The sequence below is a fragment of the Belonocnema kinseyi genome, chromosome 6, assembly GCF_010883055.1.
Source record: "Belonocnema kinseyi isolate 2016_QV_RU_SX_M_011 chromosome 6, B_treatae_v1, whole genome shotgun sequence".
Lineage (NCBI taxonomy): Eukaryota > Metazoa > Arthropoda > Insecta > Hymenoptera > Cynipidae > Belonocnema > Belonocnema kinseyi.
In genome coordinates, this window is record NC_046662.1 from 77,633,978 (window position 1) to 77,650,033 (window position 16,056).

The 16,056-nt window shown below is 31.7% G+C and overlaps 1 protein-coding gene across 1 annotated transcript in view; it reads left to right on the plus strand.

Moving 5' to 3' along the window:
- The first annotated feature begins 7,110 nt into the window (after window positions 1-7,110).
- The window catches only part of LOC117174539 (prion-like-(Q/N-rich) domain-bearing protein 25), a 15,823-nt gene continuing 6,877 nt past the window's right edge, over window positions 7,111-16,056 (plus strand). The window contains exons 1-2 of the mRNA XM_033363742.1: window positions 7,111-7,162; window positions 14,737-14,865. Of these exons, the coding sequence (XP_033219633.1) occupies window positions 7,147-7,162; window positions 14,737-14,865 (145 nt within the window). The 5' untranslated portion in view covers window positions 7,111-7,146. The remainder of the gene's footprint in view (window positions 7,163-14,736; window positions 14,866-16,056) is intronic.

The following is a 16,056-nucleotide window of genomic DNA, read 5'->3' on the forward strand; positions in this document are numbered from 1 at the left end:
AAAGTAGCTTAGAAAATATATACGATTTTTCTAACTTTTTTTCTCAATGTTTCGAAAATGAGTTTATTGCATAAAAATTCGGACAAAATGAAACACACGTTGTGATAAAAAGTTTTGTTTGAATTCTCATTTTTTAATACGATAATTTAAAAAATTTGATTTGAATTTTATTAAAAATATTATTTTAGCGTAGTAATATTTTTTCCTCTTTACTTTACGAAATTTCTTGAAATTATCATTTATTGAAAAAAAAACAATTTCTGCTTTTTATAGTCCTTTCAGCGAATAGTTGTCGATTTCAGGGAGGTACCGCTACCCTAAATTTATATTTTCTCAGAACAGAATGACTTGTTTGTATCAAACGTTTGTTATTCTTATTTAGCTTCCCCATATCTCGGGAGTTAGTTTTTATTTTTGTGAAAAAATGCTAACTCTATTTTTAGTGGCTACTGAAACCCAATTTGCAAAGCCGGTGAAATTGTAACCTCCAAATTCTTGGACGATTTATTCGGAATTGGTTCCTTTCCTTTAAATCAGAGCTTTTTTACTTTCATTGAGAATCTCAATATCTCGGGAGTATTTTTTTAAATTTTAAACTGAAGAGTACATTTGTCTGTTCCAATTTGAGGTCAGTGTCACGTTGAGATTGTCAGCTCACACATTCATTTAATCTTATCAGAAAATGATTGTCTGTTTCTAATCAAATCTTTTTCGGCTTAAATCAGCAACACGTCTTCTCGGAAGTGAACTTTCGTCTTATCATTAAATGGTAACTTCGTTCGTTAGCTTCCGCCATTTTTGACCAGCGTTTCTGCTTGTATCCATCAAAAATCTTTTTCAAAAAATAAAAAATCCATTTTTCCAGAAAAACTGTACGATACGACAAAAATCTTAATAAACAGAATATTCATCTCAAAAAGATATACAAATGTTTGCCAGACAATTTTTTTGAGAGGACGCATATTTTTCTTTTTAATCGTGAAAAATGTGAAAAATAAATAAAAAATGTCCTTCTTCAGCCAAATTGTGCAAAATGAAACAAAATTTTATTTCAAAAATTGTATCTCTAAGGGTCTAAAAATTTCCTAGAAACAATGTTTTGATAACATGCATAGTGAGATCATATTTTTATAAGATGCATAGTTTTTAATTCAATTATGAAACATTATATTAAAAATTAAAAATTCACTTTTCTATTCAAACTATGCAAAAAAATAGGTAAAAAGTCAAATTCTATCCTTATGCAAAAGAAATTTGTTGCTGTATACTTTCTATAATAACTACCGTGAAAAGTGAATGTGAAATCAAGGGAAAAAATTTAAATGATAAAATATGTGTGCTTTATTTTCTTCTGTTCAAATCAGCAGTCGTGAATCGAAGCACAATGTTACAAAAAAATCGCGTTTTCGAAATATTCTGATCAAACACGAAAGGAACATTACAGTTTTTAAGTTTTTATATTCTCATCAGAGAAGGTATTAGATTTGTTTAAAATTTGACTCCCCTCCCCCAGTCTTTGTCAAATGTCCACGTTTTGAGATCCCCTGAATCCGAAAAACAAGTTTTTACGAATGTGTCTGCCTGTGTTAATGTACTATGTGTGTCTGTCTGATTCCACGATAAATCTTGAAAGAATAATCTATTATATTGGCCTTTGGTACACTCTGTAGTGTCCTAAACTAAAAGTCAAGTTCATAAGCGAGCCATTGTGGATACGAATTTAAAAAGTAAGCGCATTTTGAATATTTTTGAGACAACTTGTTTTAAAAATTCAAAAATTCTGTGTAGTGTTTTTCATAGTATTGAAGAAAGTGAGCAATTTATCCTAATGACTTTTTTTCATAAAACCAAAAATTACCAGAATTATAGCATTTACAAATTTCAAAAAATTACATTTACATTTTTTCATTCAATAATTTCACAGTATTTCAAAGATTCTCAAATATATATATATAAGGGAGGACCGAGAATGTGAAAATGAGACCATGAACTCCCACCTAACACAACGCTGCTGAAGGTTGGTGACCTCAGCATAAAACATCAAGCTATGACTCGGTTTAAATTAATCTCCCTCCCCCCTTATTAATCGAAGTTTCGTGGAACTGTTGGTATAACTAGACTCTCCACATATATTTGCAATAAAATTTTTAATGACAATTCTTTTTAAAGAATGCCAAACGAGCTTTAACAAAAGAGAATTCACAATCACCAAATGGCTGTGTTCTATGCTTTGACCTTTTTTTTCCAAATTTGAATCAGTTGAAACATTTACTAGTTTCAATCAGGGCGGAATGAGAATGTGCCCGCGAAACGGGCCGATTTTTTAATTTCGAAACTACCATATTTTTCATTTTAATAAAACGACTGTTCAATCATAAAAAATTGGTTTCTCGTAGAAAACAGCGTGCAATACTTTAAAATATTGAAAAGAAAAATCTTTGAAAAATGTTACTGTGCTAGGATCGTGCGATTTTTTCTATTTGAATAAATTTGAGTTTGTGAAAAAAACTGCAGCTAAACGATTTTCTACGTTTTTCTGACTAGTTCGTCACTTATTTTCAAAGTTAATCACATTGAGACTTTCAAGCTTGAGAATCGAAACGTAAAAAATGATACCAATCTTATTGTAATTATTATAAATTAAATAAATTTTCATTGAAGCTTTATAATTATACATTTTTACGTTCTCATCATAATTCTTTATATTACTCTTAGTTTTTGATTCAATCATAAAACATAACATTTAAAAAAATTAAAATTTTTGGAAAAATGAAGCAAGATCCCGAAAAAATAAATATGCAAAAGCTGTTCGCCAAAAGAAGATATCCATTTTCTCGCCTTTTTCGTTTTTCGGCCTAAATACGAATTTAATTCTTAATAAAACCCAATAAAACTATTTTTAGTTAAAAGTTTATTCTTTTAATTTGGAAAGTATAATTCTTTATCCCAAATTCAGAATGCATCTCTTTTGGTTCAAAATTCGTGTGTCTGAGTGAATAATTATTTTTGTAAAATTTCAACTATTTTCTTAGGAAGCTATATTTCTTTGATTGAAAATTCATCTCATTGGTTAAAAATTCATTATTTTGTTGTAGGATAGGTAAAAGTTAAACTATACTTTTAATTTGTATCGTTAATGGTTAAGCTTTTTAATTGTAATTTTTGTTTGAAGATTCGTCTCTCATTGTAGGAAATTAATTTTTTTGGTTAAGGATTCATTTATTTTGTTGAAAATTTATTTTTTAAACTAATACGCTAAATATTCCATTTTTTGTTGGAAATTCTTAATATTGTTGGAATTCAATTGTTTTTTACTTAAGCTGAAAATATCTTTTAGTTGAAATATCATCTATTATATTTTTCGTTGAGGATTTATCTTTTTGGGTTGAAAATTCAACTACTTGGGTAAAAGTTGAACTACTTTCTAGAAAAATAATTTTTGTGCTTAAGAATTCATCTTTTCGATTGAAAATTTTGTTGAATATTTGCCTTTTTGGTAGGAAATTAATCTTCTTGGTTGAAAATTCAACCACTTGGGTAAAATTTATTAATTTTTTTGCTTGAAGATTTATCTCTTTGGTTAAAAATTGTATGACCAATTATTCTTTTTTGATATAAAATTTATTTTTATATTTGAAATCTCTTTTTATTTGAAATGCAATTGCTTGCTTTCAATTGAATCTGTTTTGGTTAATGAACTAACTATTTTCTTGACAATTTTTGTTTGGAATGAATTTTTTTTACTGAAAAGCTAACTATTCCATTTTTTGTTGAAAATTGATCTTTTTTAGTTTACAATTCAACTATTTGGTTTAAAATTCATGTATTTTGTTGAACATGTGTCTTTTGGTAGAAAAATCAACTACTTGTTGAATGATTCATCTTTGTAGATTGGAAATGCAACTATTTAAAAAAAATTATTTTGTTGGAAATTCATCTTTTTGGATTAAAATTCATTCATTTGGTTACATTTTTTCAACTATTTATTTTTAAATAATTTTGTTTTGTATTGAGAATTCAACTGTTTGGGTAGAAGTTTTAACTTCCTTCTGAACAAAATCGTCTTTATAGCTTAAGGATTTAATTATTTGGAAAGATAATCTAACTATTTCGTTGAAAATTTACTTTTTTGTTAAAAACTCGATATTTGTACTTGTCGTCTTAGAAATTTAGAGTCTTTAAGATTCAATTCAACATGATATCAGATGACACCTAAATTTATTTCATTTAAAAGAATAGCCCTATAATTCCCCTATTTTTGTGAAAAATCAGCCTATTTTCTATATTTTGAGAAAATTTTGGACGGTAAATTCTGCCTTTTTGTTTTAGGCCTAAATCGACGGATTCAAATGACAAATTTTTATCTGGGAAAATGCATGTTGAAAGGTTCTATCTAAGGAGTTCGACCGATTATGTTCTATCTCATTGAGAAACCTGGAAGCCTGCAAATTTCCATGACAGAATTTCAAGTTTGGATATTCTAATCGCAAAAATCATAAGATTTTATAATTTCGCAAGTTTTTAAAAAATTTTAGTGATTAATTGAATATTGTGCATACAATATTTGTTTTTGAATATTGGATACGTAAATATGGAAATAATTTCTTCTGGAATTCTTGGCTTTGAACTGACGAAAGTTGATAATACGAAACGAATCTCTTATATCTGAAGCAACTTTGTTTTACGCTTTGACATTAGACATTATCTTGATCTTTTTATAGAATAACGTTCACATGTAATTTTCCTCAACTCATATACGTCGAGTATTCTTCATTTTTAAGTGCCTTTTTTCTATTCGACCTTTATTCAAGAATTGCTCAAGCTTCACATACAAAAAGTTTATTTTTCTTGGCACATTGATGATTATTTAAGTATTTTTTTTTGAATTGCCATATGAATTTCCTGTGAAAATATTACGAAATTGTGAATTAATTAAATTTATTATCTGACAAATATTAATGATGTGTAATTTATTTTAGAAATGAGACAATCGAAAATACAATACTCATTTAATTAGCTATCACTTGATAGCCGTACAGGTGTACACTTTTATCGATGATTTTGATTATTTTAGATATTGTGTGATTGGCGATCAGTTATAATCTCAGATAGTAGTGTTTCTGACTCAAGATGTGGTGTTCAAAACAATTTTACCTCTCTGTGATTCTTATTCCTTTTCTTACGAGCGACGGTAAAAAAATTCATTGGGTTATTTAATGCATTTCTAATAAATTATTACTTTCAAAAGTGAAAATAGTGAATGGTGGTTAACATATATTTTTTTAAATCACAATTATTTCTTGATTTGGTAGTTATTTACTTTGATTACTTTTTCCAAATTTTCTAGTAGATGGTTTACATCCTTTTGGAAAATCTTCTTTCTGAGCCAAAAATAAAATATTCGTCTGGGGAGATTAATAAATGTTGTTAACATATTATAATTTTAATATTAATTATGGAAATTTTTATTTTTAGTATTATTATATTTCTAATTAATCAACTTGTGAAAAAATAAAATTATTTAACAATTAATTAAATTGATTACAGTACGTATACTCAATATTGTTTTGACCTGAGTTGAGAATAAGTGTATTATTTTAAAAATCTTGAAGAGTTTATTGAAGCTTTCGTGAGGAAATAACAGTATCGATTCTCATGCTCTGGAGCACGTTCAGAAACCAGATTCGTATCAACTCGTGTCGCGAACGTGCTTTTCCCCCCACGAACTTGCGATTGCAGTCATAGATCATCAAACGCATATACAAATATGTGTCTACCTTTTTTACCAGTTCTGTAATGACATGCAAGCTGTCTTTCGTGTGAAACCGATTTTAAAATCTTTCATCTTCTTATTCTGCCCTTTTCCAGTTACCCTAAATTTTTATTATTGATTAATAGCTATAACATTTTAGGTAACAGCGCGAGTTTAATATTACGCGCCACTGTACGCCATATTCAAACATCGAATTACTGTTTTGATCATGTGACTAAATTTGCCGTCCGATGCTTTAATCAATTCAGAGTTGTGCTTTGCACGGTGCTTCGCTTGTTCCAATAGAAGTTATAATAAACATGTTTATTGAACTAAGTATCTCATTATTCCACTAAAATAACAACAGGCTATGGGTCCCAGAGCTAAAAAGTGCTTTGGCATAATTTGAGTCACGAAAACTAAGTGTAGTGTTACGTGGTTTCTTCGTAACATGTGGAAGCTAACGTCAAAGTGAAGCCGAGCACGTGGCTAGAGAATTACGAACAAAAAGCACCGCATCGAGAAACATGTCGGGAACAGGTGTACAGATTGATGAATTGAGTAGAGATAAATTTGATACCTGGAAGCTTCAGATAGAAGCTATTCTAGTGAGAAATCACCGATGGGGTTATGTTGAAGGTAGTATACAGTTAGTTGAGGGTGCTGCTAATGCACAAATTGAAGCCTGGCAAAAGGCTGATCGAAAAGCTCGTGCTGATATCATATAATCAATAAATCCGTCAGAGCTTTGTCATGTTAAACACTGTACTACGTCCAAAGAAGTGTGGGACAAATTGGAAGAAAAATTTTTTAGATCCAAAGACGCTGCTCGAAAAGCCACGCTTTTAAAACAATTGTCTTTTGTCTGTTTTTATCTGTTATGTGCGATTGAAGCTAGAGATACCCTTCCAACACCTGAAGTTTTACAAATGAAATTAATAGAAGAGTTCGCAGCCAGAAAAGGTAAAAATGGCGATAGTGACAATTCACAAGATACATTGCTCGTCTAATCAAAAGGATGAATGCAACAAAATTCTGCTTATCGAAAGATCGGTTCGAAAACTGATGATTCTTCGAACGTTGGATCCAAACCTAAAAAGGAGAACTTCAAGTGCAACTATTGCAAATACAAAGGTCACAAGGCTACTGATGGTTGGAAGAGAAAAGCTGAAGCTGCTGTCATGAAAAATAAAAGCTTATATTTCGTCGAAGAAGAAGCCCTCTTCACAGGTATTATTATTACTTCTGAATTGAATCTGAACTTAGGCAAAAGTTCGGAACTGCAGTGATCAGAAAAACCACTAAATACAGAAGAAGCATCGATTGCTGCCGCTTTCAGTGAGGAAACTGTCAAAACTTCAGAATGGTGTATTGACAGTGGAGCAACATCTCACATGTGCTGTGACAAGGGTAAGTTCTATCCCATCATCCTGTGTCAAATCAGAAGGTTTGCCTAGCAACAAAAGAGACTCCAGAAATCCAAGGTAAGTGCACTCTTCGCATAGCAGTGTCGACTTCTGAGGGTAATAAGAGGATAGATTTAGAAAATACTCTTTGCGTGCCAGATCTAAGAACTAATCTTTTATCTAGTACAAAAACAGTTGACAGCGGCCACATGGTGATTTTTGATCAAACGCAGAAATTTTAAATAATCAAGGTGGATTAATTGTTAAAGCGCAGAGAAAAGGTAGTTTGTATTATCTGGAATCAACAACAGATTTTGTTGCTGTGAGCGAAAACGAAGAGAATTTAGAGGATTGGCATCTACGGTTTGGTCACCTAAACGAAACTGATTTAAAAAGATTAATTTCGAAGGAAGTGTCTTATGGACTCTCATCAAAATTAACCAAGGAATCTTTGGAATGTGAAACTTAAATTCTTGGTAAACAGGTACGTACACCTTTTCCTGAGTTTTCAGAAAACAGGTGTGAAAACTCGCTTCAACGAATTCATTCCGCTATCTGCGTCCCAATTCGGATCCTGTCAATTGGAGGAGCAAGGTACTTCGTGACCTTCATTGATGAGAAGTCACGATGGGTCTCGTTTCGTTTCCTCAAGAACAAGAGTGACGTAAAAACCGAGTTTCTCAAATTTAAAGCTTATGTTGAAACTAAACACGAGAAAAAAATTAAGGTTTTACGCACTGACAATGGACTTGAGTATTGCGGTCAGAATTTGACTAGTGCTCTTGATCAAGCTGGAATAAAAAGAAAACGTACAGTTCAGTACACGTCTCAACAGAACGGCATAGCGACGCAAATGAATAGAACGTTAGTGGAGATGGAAAGATGCATGCTTTTTCAAGCTAATCTGCCTCAAAGCTTTTGGGCAGAAGCAAAAGCCACCGCAGCTTATATTACAAATCATTGTACAACGAGAGCCTTAGAAAATTTGACACCTTTCCAATCATGGCTAGGAAGAAAACCAAACATGGTTCATCTCAAACCTTTTGGGTGCACAGCTTACGCTCATATCAACAAGAAGGATAAAGGGAAATTTGATCCACAATCGAGAAAATGAATCTTTGTTGGCTATGTCCTGACTCTAAGGCTTATCGCCTGCGTAATCCGGAAGCAAAGTAAATCTTGAATAGTCGAGATATCCTCATCGTTACAAAGTTTGGAGAACCTAAGAAACCGAAAGAAGAATTTTTAAACTTTATTTCGAAATTGATAATAACGACGAAATTGAACAGTTGATCGATGTTGAAATTTCAGCTGTAGAGAAAAATCATGTGGAAGCTTAACTTGATAAACCAGAACAATCTGAAGATGAAGAAGATCTCGGAGAAAGCAGATCCAACTCTCGAAGAGGCAATGTCGGAACCATACTCACGTGAATGGAAGGAAGCTATGCAGAAAGAATTTGATGAGCTGAATGAGAGCGAAACTTAGATCTTGTTCAAGCCACCTGTAGAACGGAAAGTAATTTGCTGTCGATGGGTCCTTAAAACGAAGTACAAGGTTGATGGCACTATTGAACGCAGGAAAGCAAGACTGGTAGCGAAAGGATGCTCCGAGCAACCAGGTACAGACTTTCAATAAATATTCTCACCTGTATCAAGACTTGGTTCAATTCGTATCTTGATTGTAGCCGACATCAAGAGAGAACCTGAGGAGGAAATGTTTATGGAGCAGCCAGAAGAATTCGTTAAAATAGAAGAAGAATATTTAGTTTGTCTGCTAGAAAGGTCCTTGTAGGCCTGACACAATTAGGCAGACAGTAGTACAAGAAACTGGATCTTCGTCTCAAAGAATTTGGATTAAAAGCTTTAAACGAAGACAGATGTGTGTACGTCAAGAAAACGAAAGAAATTATCCTAATTATTCTTGTTTATCTTGATGATCTAATTGTAGCTTCAAACAAGACTGAAGTATTCTTCAAAATAAAAGAAGATTTAGCACGATAATTCAAGATTAAAGACTTGGGCCTGCTGCATTATTGTCTTGACATTGAGTTTAAGCAGGATCTAATCAACAAATCAGTGGAAATTACGCAAAGAAAATACATCGTGGATACACTAGCATAATTTGGGATGACTGAGTGCAAGCCAGTCTCAGCACCTCTTGATGACAATATCAAACTTACGAAGCAGATGGCATCGAATACCCAAGAAGAGGCTGAAGAGATGAGGTAGATCCCTACCAATCCCTTTTTGGAACGCTAATGTACTTTACTGTAGCTACTCGCCCGAATATCACCCATACAGTTAATATTTTAAGCCAGTTTAATACGAATCCAAGGAAGGCACATTGGAAAATAGCTAAGGGGGTGTTAAGATACCTTTAAGGTACAAAAGGTCACGGTTTGGTATACCAGAAAACCGGAAACTGTTTAAAAGGCTTTTTTCACGCGGACTGGGAAGCCAACATCGATGATCGATCTTCGTACATAGGATTTACTTTTAAACTTGATGGAGCAGTCGTGACATGGGAATCAAGAAAGTAACAAACCGTTGCATTATCCAGCACAGAGGCTGAATAGATTGCTTTAACAGAAGCTGCTAAAGAAGCAGTTTACCCACGCAACTTTCTTAAAGAAGCACGAAGCAGGACCATGAAAAATGTGTAAACCGACTTGGCGTAAGAAAATTAGAACATGTGAACCCACGTTGAGGGGGAGGGGGTGCAACTATCAAATTTTGGGTAACACCGCAGGTTTAATAATACACGCCATTGTACGCCATATTCAAATATCGATTTTTTTTTGATCATGTGACTAAACTTGCCGTTCGATACTTTAATTGATTCAGAGTTTGGCTTTGCACGGCGCACAGTGGTCTGGAATAAGAATTTACTGTTCATAATCGCCCACAGGTCGTATTTCTAAACCGATTTAAAAGTTTTTTTTAGAAATGCTCAGCAATCAATTGTTAAGAGAATTGTGGTTTGCTTTTTTTTAAATTTTTCTCACAGAGAAACAATATATAAACAAATATAGTGACAAAATTGACCATTTTAGCTTTGTGAATTTTTATCTCAAGAAAAAATACAGATAGAAACTCACTATCAGCCGGACTTATTGCACATGCAATAATTCAACAATTTTTATAATGCAACAATTTTTATGAACAAATTATTATTAGTGTTTTTTTATCATAGAAAAAATCGTTTATTTCATAATAGTTGCTAATATTTTTCATAAGAGTTATAATTTGTAACCAAAAAATTAGCATGAGTTAACAACTATTGTTTTTATAAAAATTTCTATAAACAAATTCTTTATAAACGAGTTTTTCTCATAGCTGAATTGAGTTTTCTGAACAAAAGTGATTCACAATTGTCTTTAAAGCCATTTATATACTTTAAGCTTTATCAAACATAAACAATATAGATTGTTTATGACAATTTAGTTAAACAAGTCTCCTAATCGGATGTTTCCTCATAGAAAAACATGTTTTTTTTCTTCAATAATTATTAGAGTGACATTTATTGCGGTGACTAACCAACGAAATTAAATAAAGAATAATTTATATGTTTTAACAAAACTATGATTTATTTTTTTTCATGCAAAAAGGACGGTTTTCCACTAAAATTATCCAACAATAAACGAACAGTGATTCCAAAATTGGATATGGGACATTAAATAATAATTTGCGTAATTGTTAATAACAATTTTTAAACAATGCGTGACAATCTGCGGTTGGTCGTAGAAAAAAGTTATTTTTTCTTTAATCATTTTTGTGATAACCTTATTTGTGTTATTGAATCAATGAAAATATTGATACTTATAATAATAATGAGATTATTATAAAAAATTTAAAATAAATAAATTACGATTCAGAACTCGAATCATTTTTAGATTCGAATTGTTCTATTAGTTCATCGAGTTCTTGATCAAGTTCAACTTCAACTTTTTCCCATTCAGGCTTCAAGGATGCAATGAAAAGATCTGAGGACTCAAAGAGTTTGTGAATTAGGTCGTGCATAGTATGCAATCGAGAGATTTTTCGTGTGTTGAACTGTCGAATGTACTTGATATCCTTGTTTCTGGCTTCAGAAGCTTCTTCGGAATACATGCCAATTGGCATCATAAAATTCTCCATAACTTTTCCCCCATGTAGCAGTATTTTATGAACTGAAGAAGGCATATAGTACTATGGATATAAGCTCACATACAGTTTTGCTGTTCTAAAAGCATACTCGTTGAAGAAGAGAGGAGGAATTTTCCTGCTACTAACTAACATTTGTATTATGTTTCTAAACATTTTAATGAGTTTTTTATTTACTCCAGTTATTTCTGACACTTGATCAACATTCGAGAAAAACCTACGAACCGTATTACCACAATTATAGTTGCCAGATCCTTGACTTGGTTGATCAATTATTAACCCCATCTTCTTTTGAAATTCGTTGCAAATTCTTTTCTTAACTTCTTTAATTGCTTCTTTATCCTCTTTCTTGCATATGCTCCATTTGCAGATTTGTAGCCGATAAGCAATATGTAGTATACACTCCATGAACCTAATCCAGGCAAACAAAGTAGAAAGACCAAATTCTAAGCTGGATACAATTTCTTTCTTCTGCTTTACACGCTCTAGATCATTCATTCGGGATGGTGTCGCTTTGCAAATGTAACAAGTAGAAGATGATGGAGTATCAGTGAGAGCTGTACAAACTTTTCCATCCAACATAGTTAGCTTCATTTCTGTTGTCACTATATACACACCATTAGTCGTAGTAATTGTTGTAGGTCTAAGCTTCTGAACTTTTGTCTTAATATTTTTGATTTCCGATTTCGTTAATTCCTTTGTTTCCTTTGCATATTCAATCATGACAGGTATACAAATTTTTGGCGAGGAACTATGAGGATTCATTCAAACTGTTTCTCCCGTGTGCTTTATTCTCAACCATATTGGCACCATTGATGCTGTGAAAAAAGTCATCGGTCAAATCGTTGTTATTAAACTTCAGATTGTATTCTGCATCAGTTGACAGTCCATCGATGCCATATTTAATTTCAAAGTCCAAATAAGTGATCTTTAATCTATTATCTGAAATCGAAAGGCATAAAATCGGATATTTAAAAAGACGTTGAATAGTGTGATCAATAAGAGCCTGAATCTCAACCATGGCTCCTTCTTCCTATATTCGAATAATTGAAGGATAACAATCTTTTTTAATCTCTAATACATTCACATATGAATGATAAATGTCAGCCTTTCTTTCTTTGGCCTGTAAGTGAATAGTATTATGTTGATATGTTGATAGTCTGACCTGTTGCATTAAAGCTAAAGGTTCTTCTGAAGAGTATGGCACATATGATTCAAAGTCAGATTTACCTGAAATGCTTAAATTTTTAGTATCGTCAGAATTCAAAAGAACGACTATAGCATTTGCAATTTTTTTTCCACTCTTTCGTAAACTTCGCAGAATTGCATCCTGTATCTCAGCAGCCGTAAAACTCTCTGCAATGGGCATTAATTTTCGTCTCTTTGTCGCAGCAGAAGCATCTTCGAATTTTGTATTCGTTTTTTTCTGCCTCTTTAAAGACAATTGTGAATCACTTTTGTTCAGAAAAATCAATTCAGCTATAAAAAAACTCGTTTATAAAGAATTTGTTTATAGAAATTGTTTATAATAATTAAGTCAAATATTACTAAAATTAATTAAGTTCTATGAATGCAGGTGCAATAATTCCGGCCGATAGTGAGTTTCAATCTGTATTTTTTCTTGAGATAAAAATTCACAAAGCTAATATGGTCAATTTTGTCACTATATTTGTTTATATATTTTTGCTCTGTGAAAAAATTAAAAAAAATTAAACCACGATTCTCTTAAAAATTAATTCTGAGCATTTCTAAAATAAACTCTTAAATCGGTTAAGAAATACGACCTGTGCGAGTGAGAAAATTTGTCAAATTGACGCGATTTTAGGCAACTAGATCGATTATATTTTCAATTATACAGTTTTTTGTAAGATAAAAAATGCTTGGAAGTGCTAGAAAAAACAATATACTTCATTCCAACGTACGATTTCAAAAATAATAATATACTGCAATTTCAAGATTTCATGATCAAACAATTGCATTATAGTCTACATTCTTAACACTTTTATAATGCATTCTTTTACCTTTACAAGTCTTAACGCTAAAGTCCTTCATTTAACCAGATCAATAGACACTTGAATAATTGAAATAATTATAACTTTCAATTGAAAAAATGTTGCCACCCGCATCAAAACAAACGAACATAACCTCTCTAAGTTACGTCAATTTGACAAACGTTCTCACTCGCACACTTTTCTATTCATAGGAAGGGGACAACTGCGCGCCTGCGCACGTAAATTTAAGATCTTCCTGTAATGTCCCGACCACTTACGGTAATATTTCTATTGCCAAGTGGCGAAACGGAGTTAGATCTCCTTATTATTCTTTCGTGGTCTTATTATTCCACTAAAATAACAACAGATTAATAGCTATTACAAGCACAAATAAATATGAAGGTAGATAATGAAATTTTAATCATTTATATGGGAGAGATTACCCTACAGTAAATAATGAGCTACCTACTTCACAGTTAAAAAATGTGTTCAAAATGATACCGAAATCAATATCATTTTGATATGCAACCAGCGCCGGATTAACATTTTTCGGGGCCTGGGGCTAAACCTCGAAGGTGCCCTGTTAAGGGCAGAGAAATCCCAATTTTGCTGTAAACTTTGTTAATTTTCTGGGGTCAGGGGCCCCTCCCCCCCTGGGCCTGGAGCACTAGCCCCACCGTGCCCCTTGTTAAATCCGGCGCTCTATGCAACAAAAATGACACCGAGAACAAGAGCACTTTGGTCAGCCGGAATGAATGATCGACTTTTGAGTTCATAATAATCTGATTCGGGATCATGTATGAAGTCAAACCAATATGGCTGACGTTCTTAAAGTGCTTTAGCTCATGTAAAAGCTTTTTATGGTTTCTGATCGTACAGTTTACTTGAAAAGTTAAAAAAATAACAAAATCTGATATTAGAATAACTCACTTGTTAAGTGTGGTTGTCACTTGCGTGCGGTTGGATACAATTTGTAGGTTATGTCGTTATGACACAGGCGCCAAGAGTTTGCGGCCATTTTGTTGAGTCTGACAAATGAACCAAAAAATAAGATCAAATTGATCCAAATGGACAGTTCATTATGATTTCGGGAGGCAAATGATCGTTGGAGCAAAATGCTCGGCAACAAAACTGATCCTTTTTTTTACTATGTTTTCACCAATTCAGCTTACATGAAAAAGAGAACAGTTCTAACGAAAAATATTTGTTGTACCAAATTTTTATTTGTCCTTAGTTTTATATTATAAAATTTTTAAATAACACGCATTTAAACGTTTTCATTTCACTTTTTAGCCATTTTTATTGTAATTCCACTTTAGATTAATGTTGTAATTTTAAGTTGCACTGATAACTGAAAAAGAGAATATATTCTCTTCTTCTATACTTCAATAATATTATGTTCTAACCAAGAATTGCGAATTTAACAAACAAATGATTTTCAGGTTTTAATATTGATTGGAAGTGCACCTCCGATGATGATTGCACTGCTTCTAGAAGTAGATGCATTGAAAAAAATTGTAATTGTGAAACAGGATACGTTTTTAACTCTGGCTTCACTGCCTGTCTCAAAGGTATTTATTAGGTTGGTCCAAAAAAGGGCTTATTTTCTTTCTAAGCTAGTTCTCTTCAAATTTATTATTAAAATGCCAAAATGACCCCATATATTTTAGCAGAATGAAAAAAAAAATTTTTTTATAATATTATTATTATTATTATAACCCGCTAACAGGTTTAAACAAAATTAAATGCTTATTGTAGTAAAATTAACTTTGGTATTTAATTATTTTATATTTGTCATTTGTGCAAAGAAAATGTTAATTTCTTCAACGACTGCTGTTAATATATTATTTCATTTTGACATACGTAGATTGCACCCTCTTAAGTGAAATACACCATTCAGATTTTTAACACGATCATAAAAAAAATATTTATGGAGTCCAGAGGGTGGTATACAAATAAGCATTGCTAATGGATTCTTTTTACTATGGAATATAAAGAAGGTTATCTAAAATAAAAAAATTATTTTAATAGAAAAGATAAAGTATTTGATAAAAACAAAAAATGCAAAAAAGTGGCATCTGGGATTCTTCTATTTTTTACATAAATCTGGCGATCTGGTGATGTTTTGTACTAAAATGACATATTTGCATATATCGAAAAGTAAAATAAATCTATTAAAATCGGTTATTTGAAGAAAATAGGCATTTTATTTGTAATGGTCTTAGATTAGAAGGAGACAACTGAAAAATCGCCAAACATAAAATTCCCGAATTTGAAATTTCCGATAATATATAGTTCTTGAAGAGGAATTACCGACATTCAAAGACCGCAAATGAAAATTTCTGAATGGTGAAATTCTGGAAGAATAAAATTCTCAAGAGTTTTTAATATTAACAAGTATGAAAATAACTGATGATGGATCATTCTATTAATAAAATTTCTGATCTTATAAAATATACAATACTATAAAATTACCGACACAGAAAACTTTCCGGATAATGAAATTTTCTAATCTAATTTATTACTTCATTATTTAACAATAATTTCTTAATTGTGTATATTCAGAAATTTTCTTGGATCGGCAATTGCACAGTGTAGCTTATTTTCTAATATCGGCTATTTTATTGCGGGAATTTGAAAATACAGTAATATCATAAACTCGGAAATTTCCGAATTATAAAATTCCTGAATCTAAAAAATTAAGCAATTGTTTAAATAATTATTAAAATAAAAAATATATTTATTAGATATAAGAATTTTAT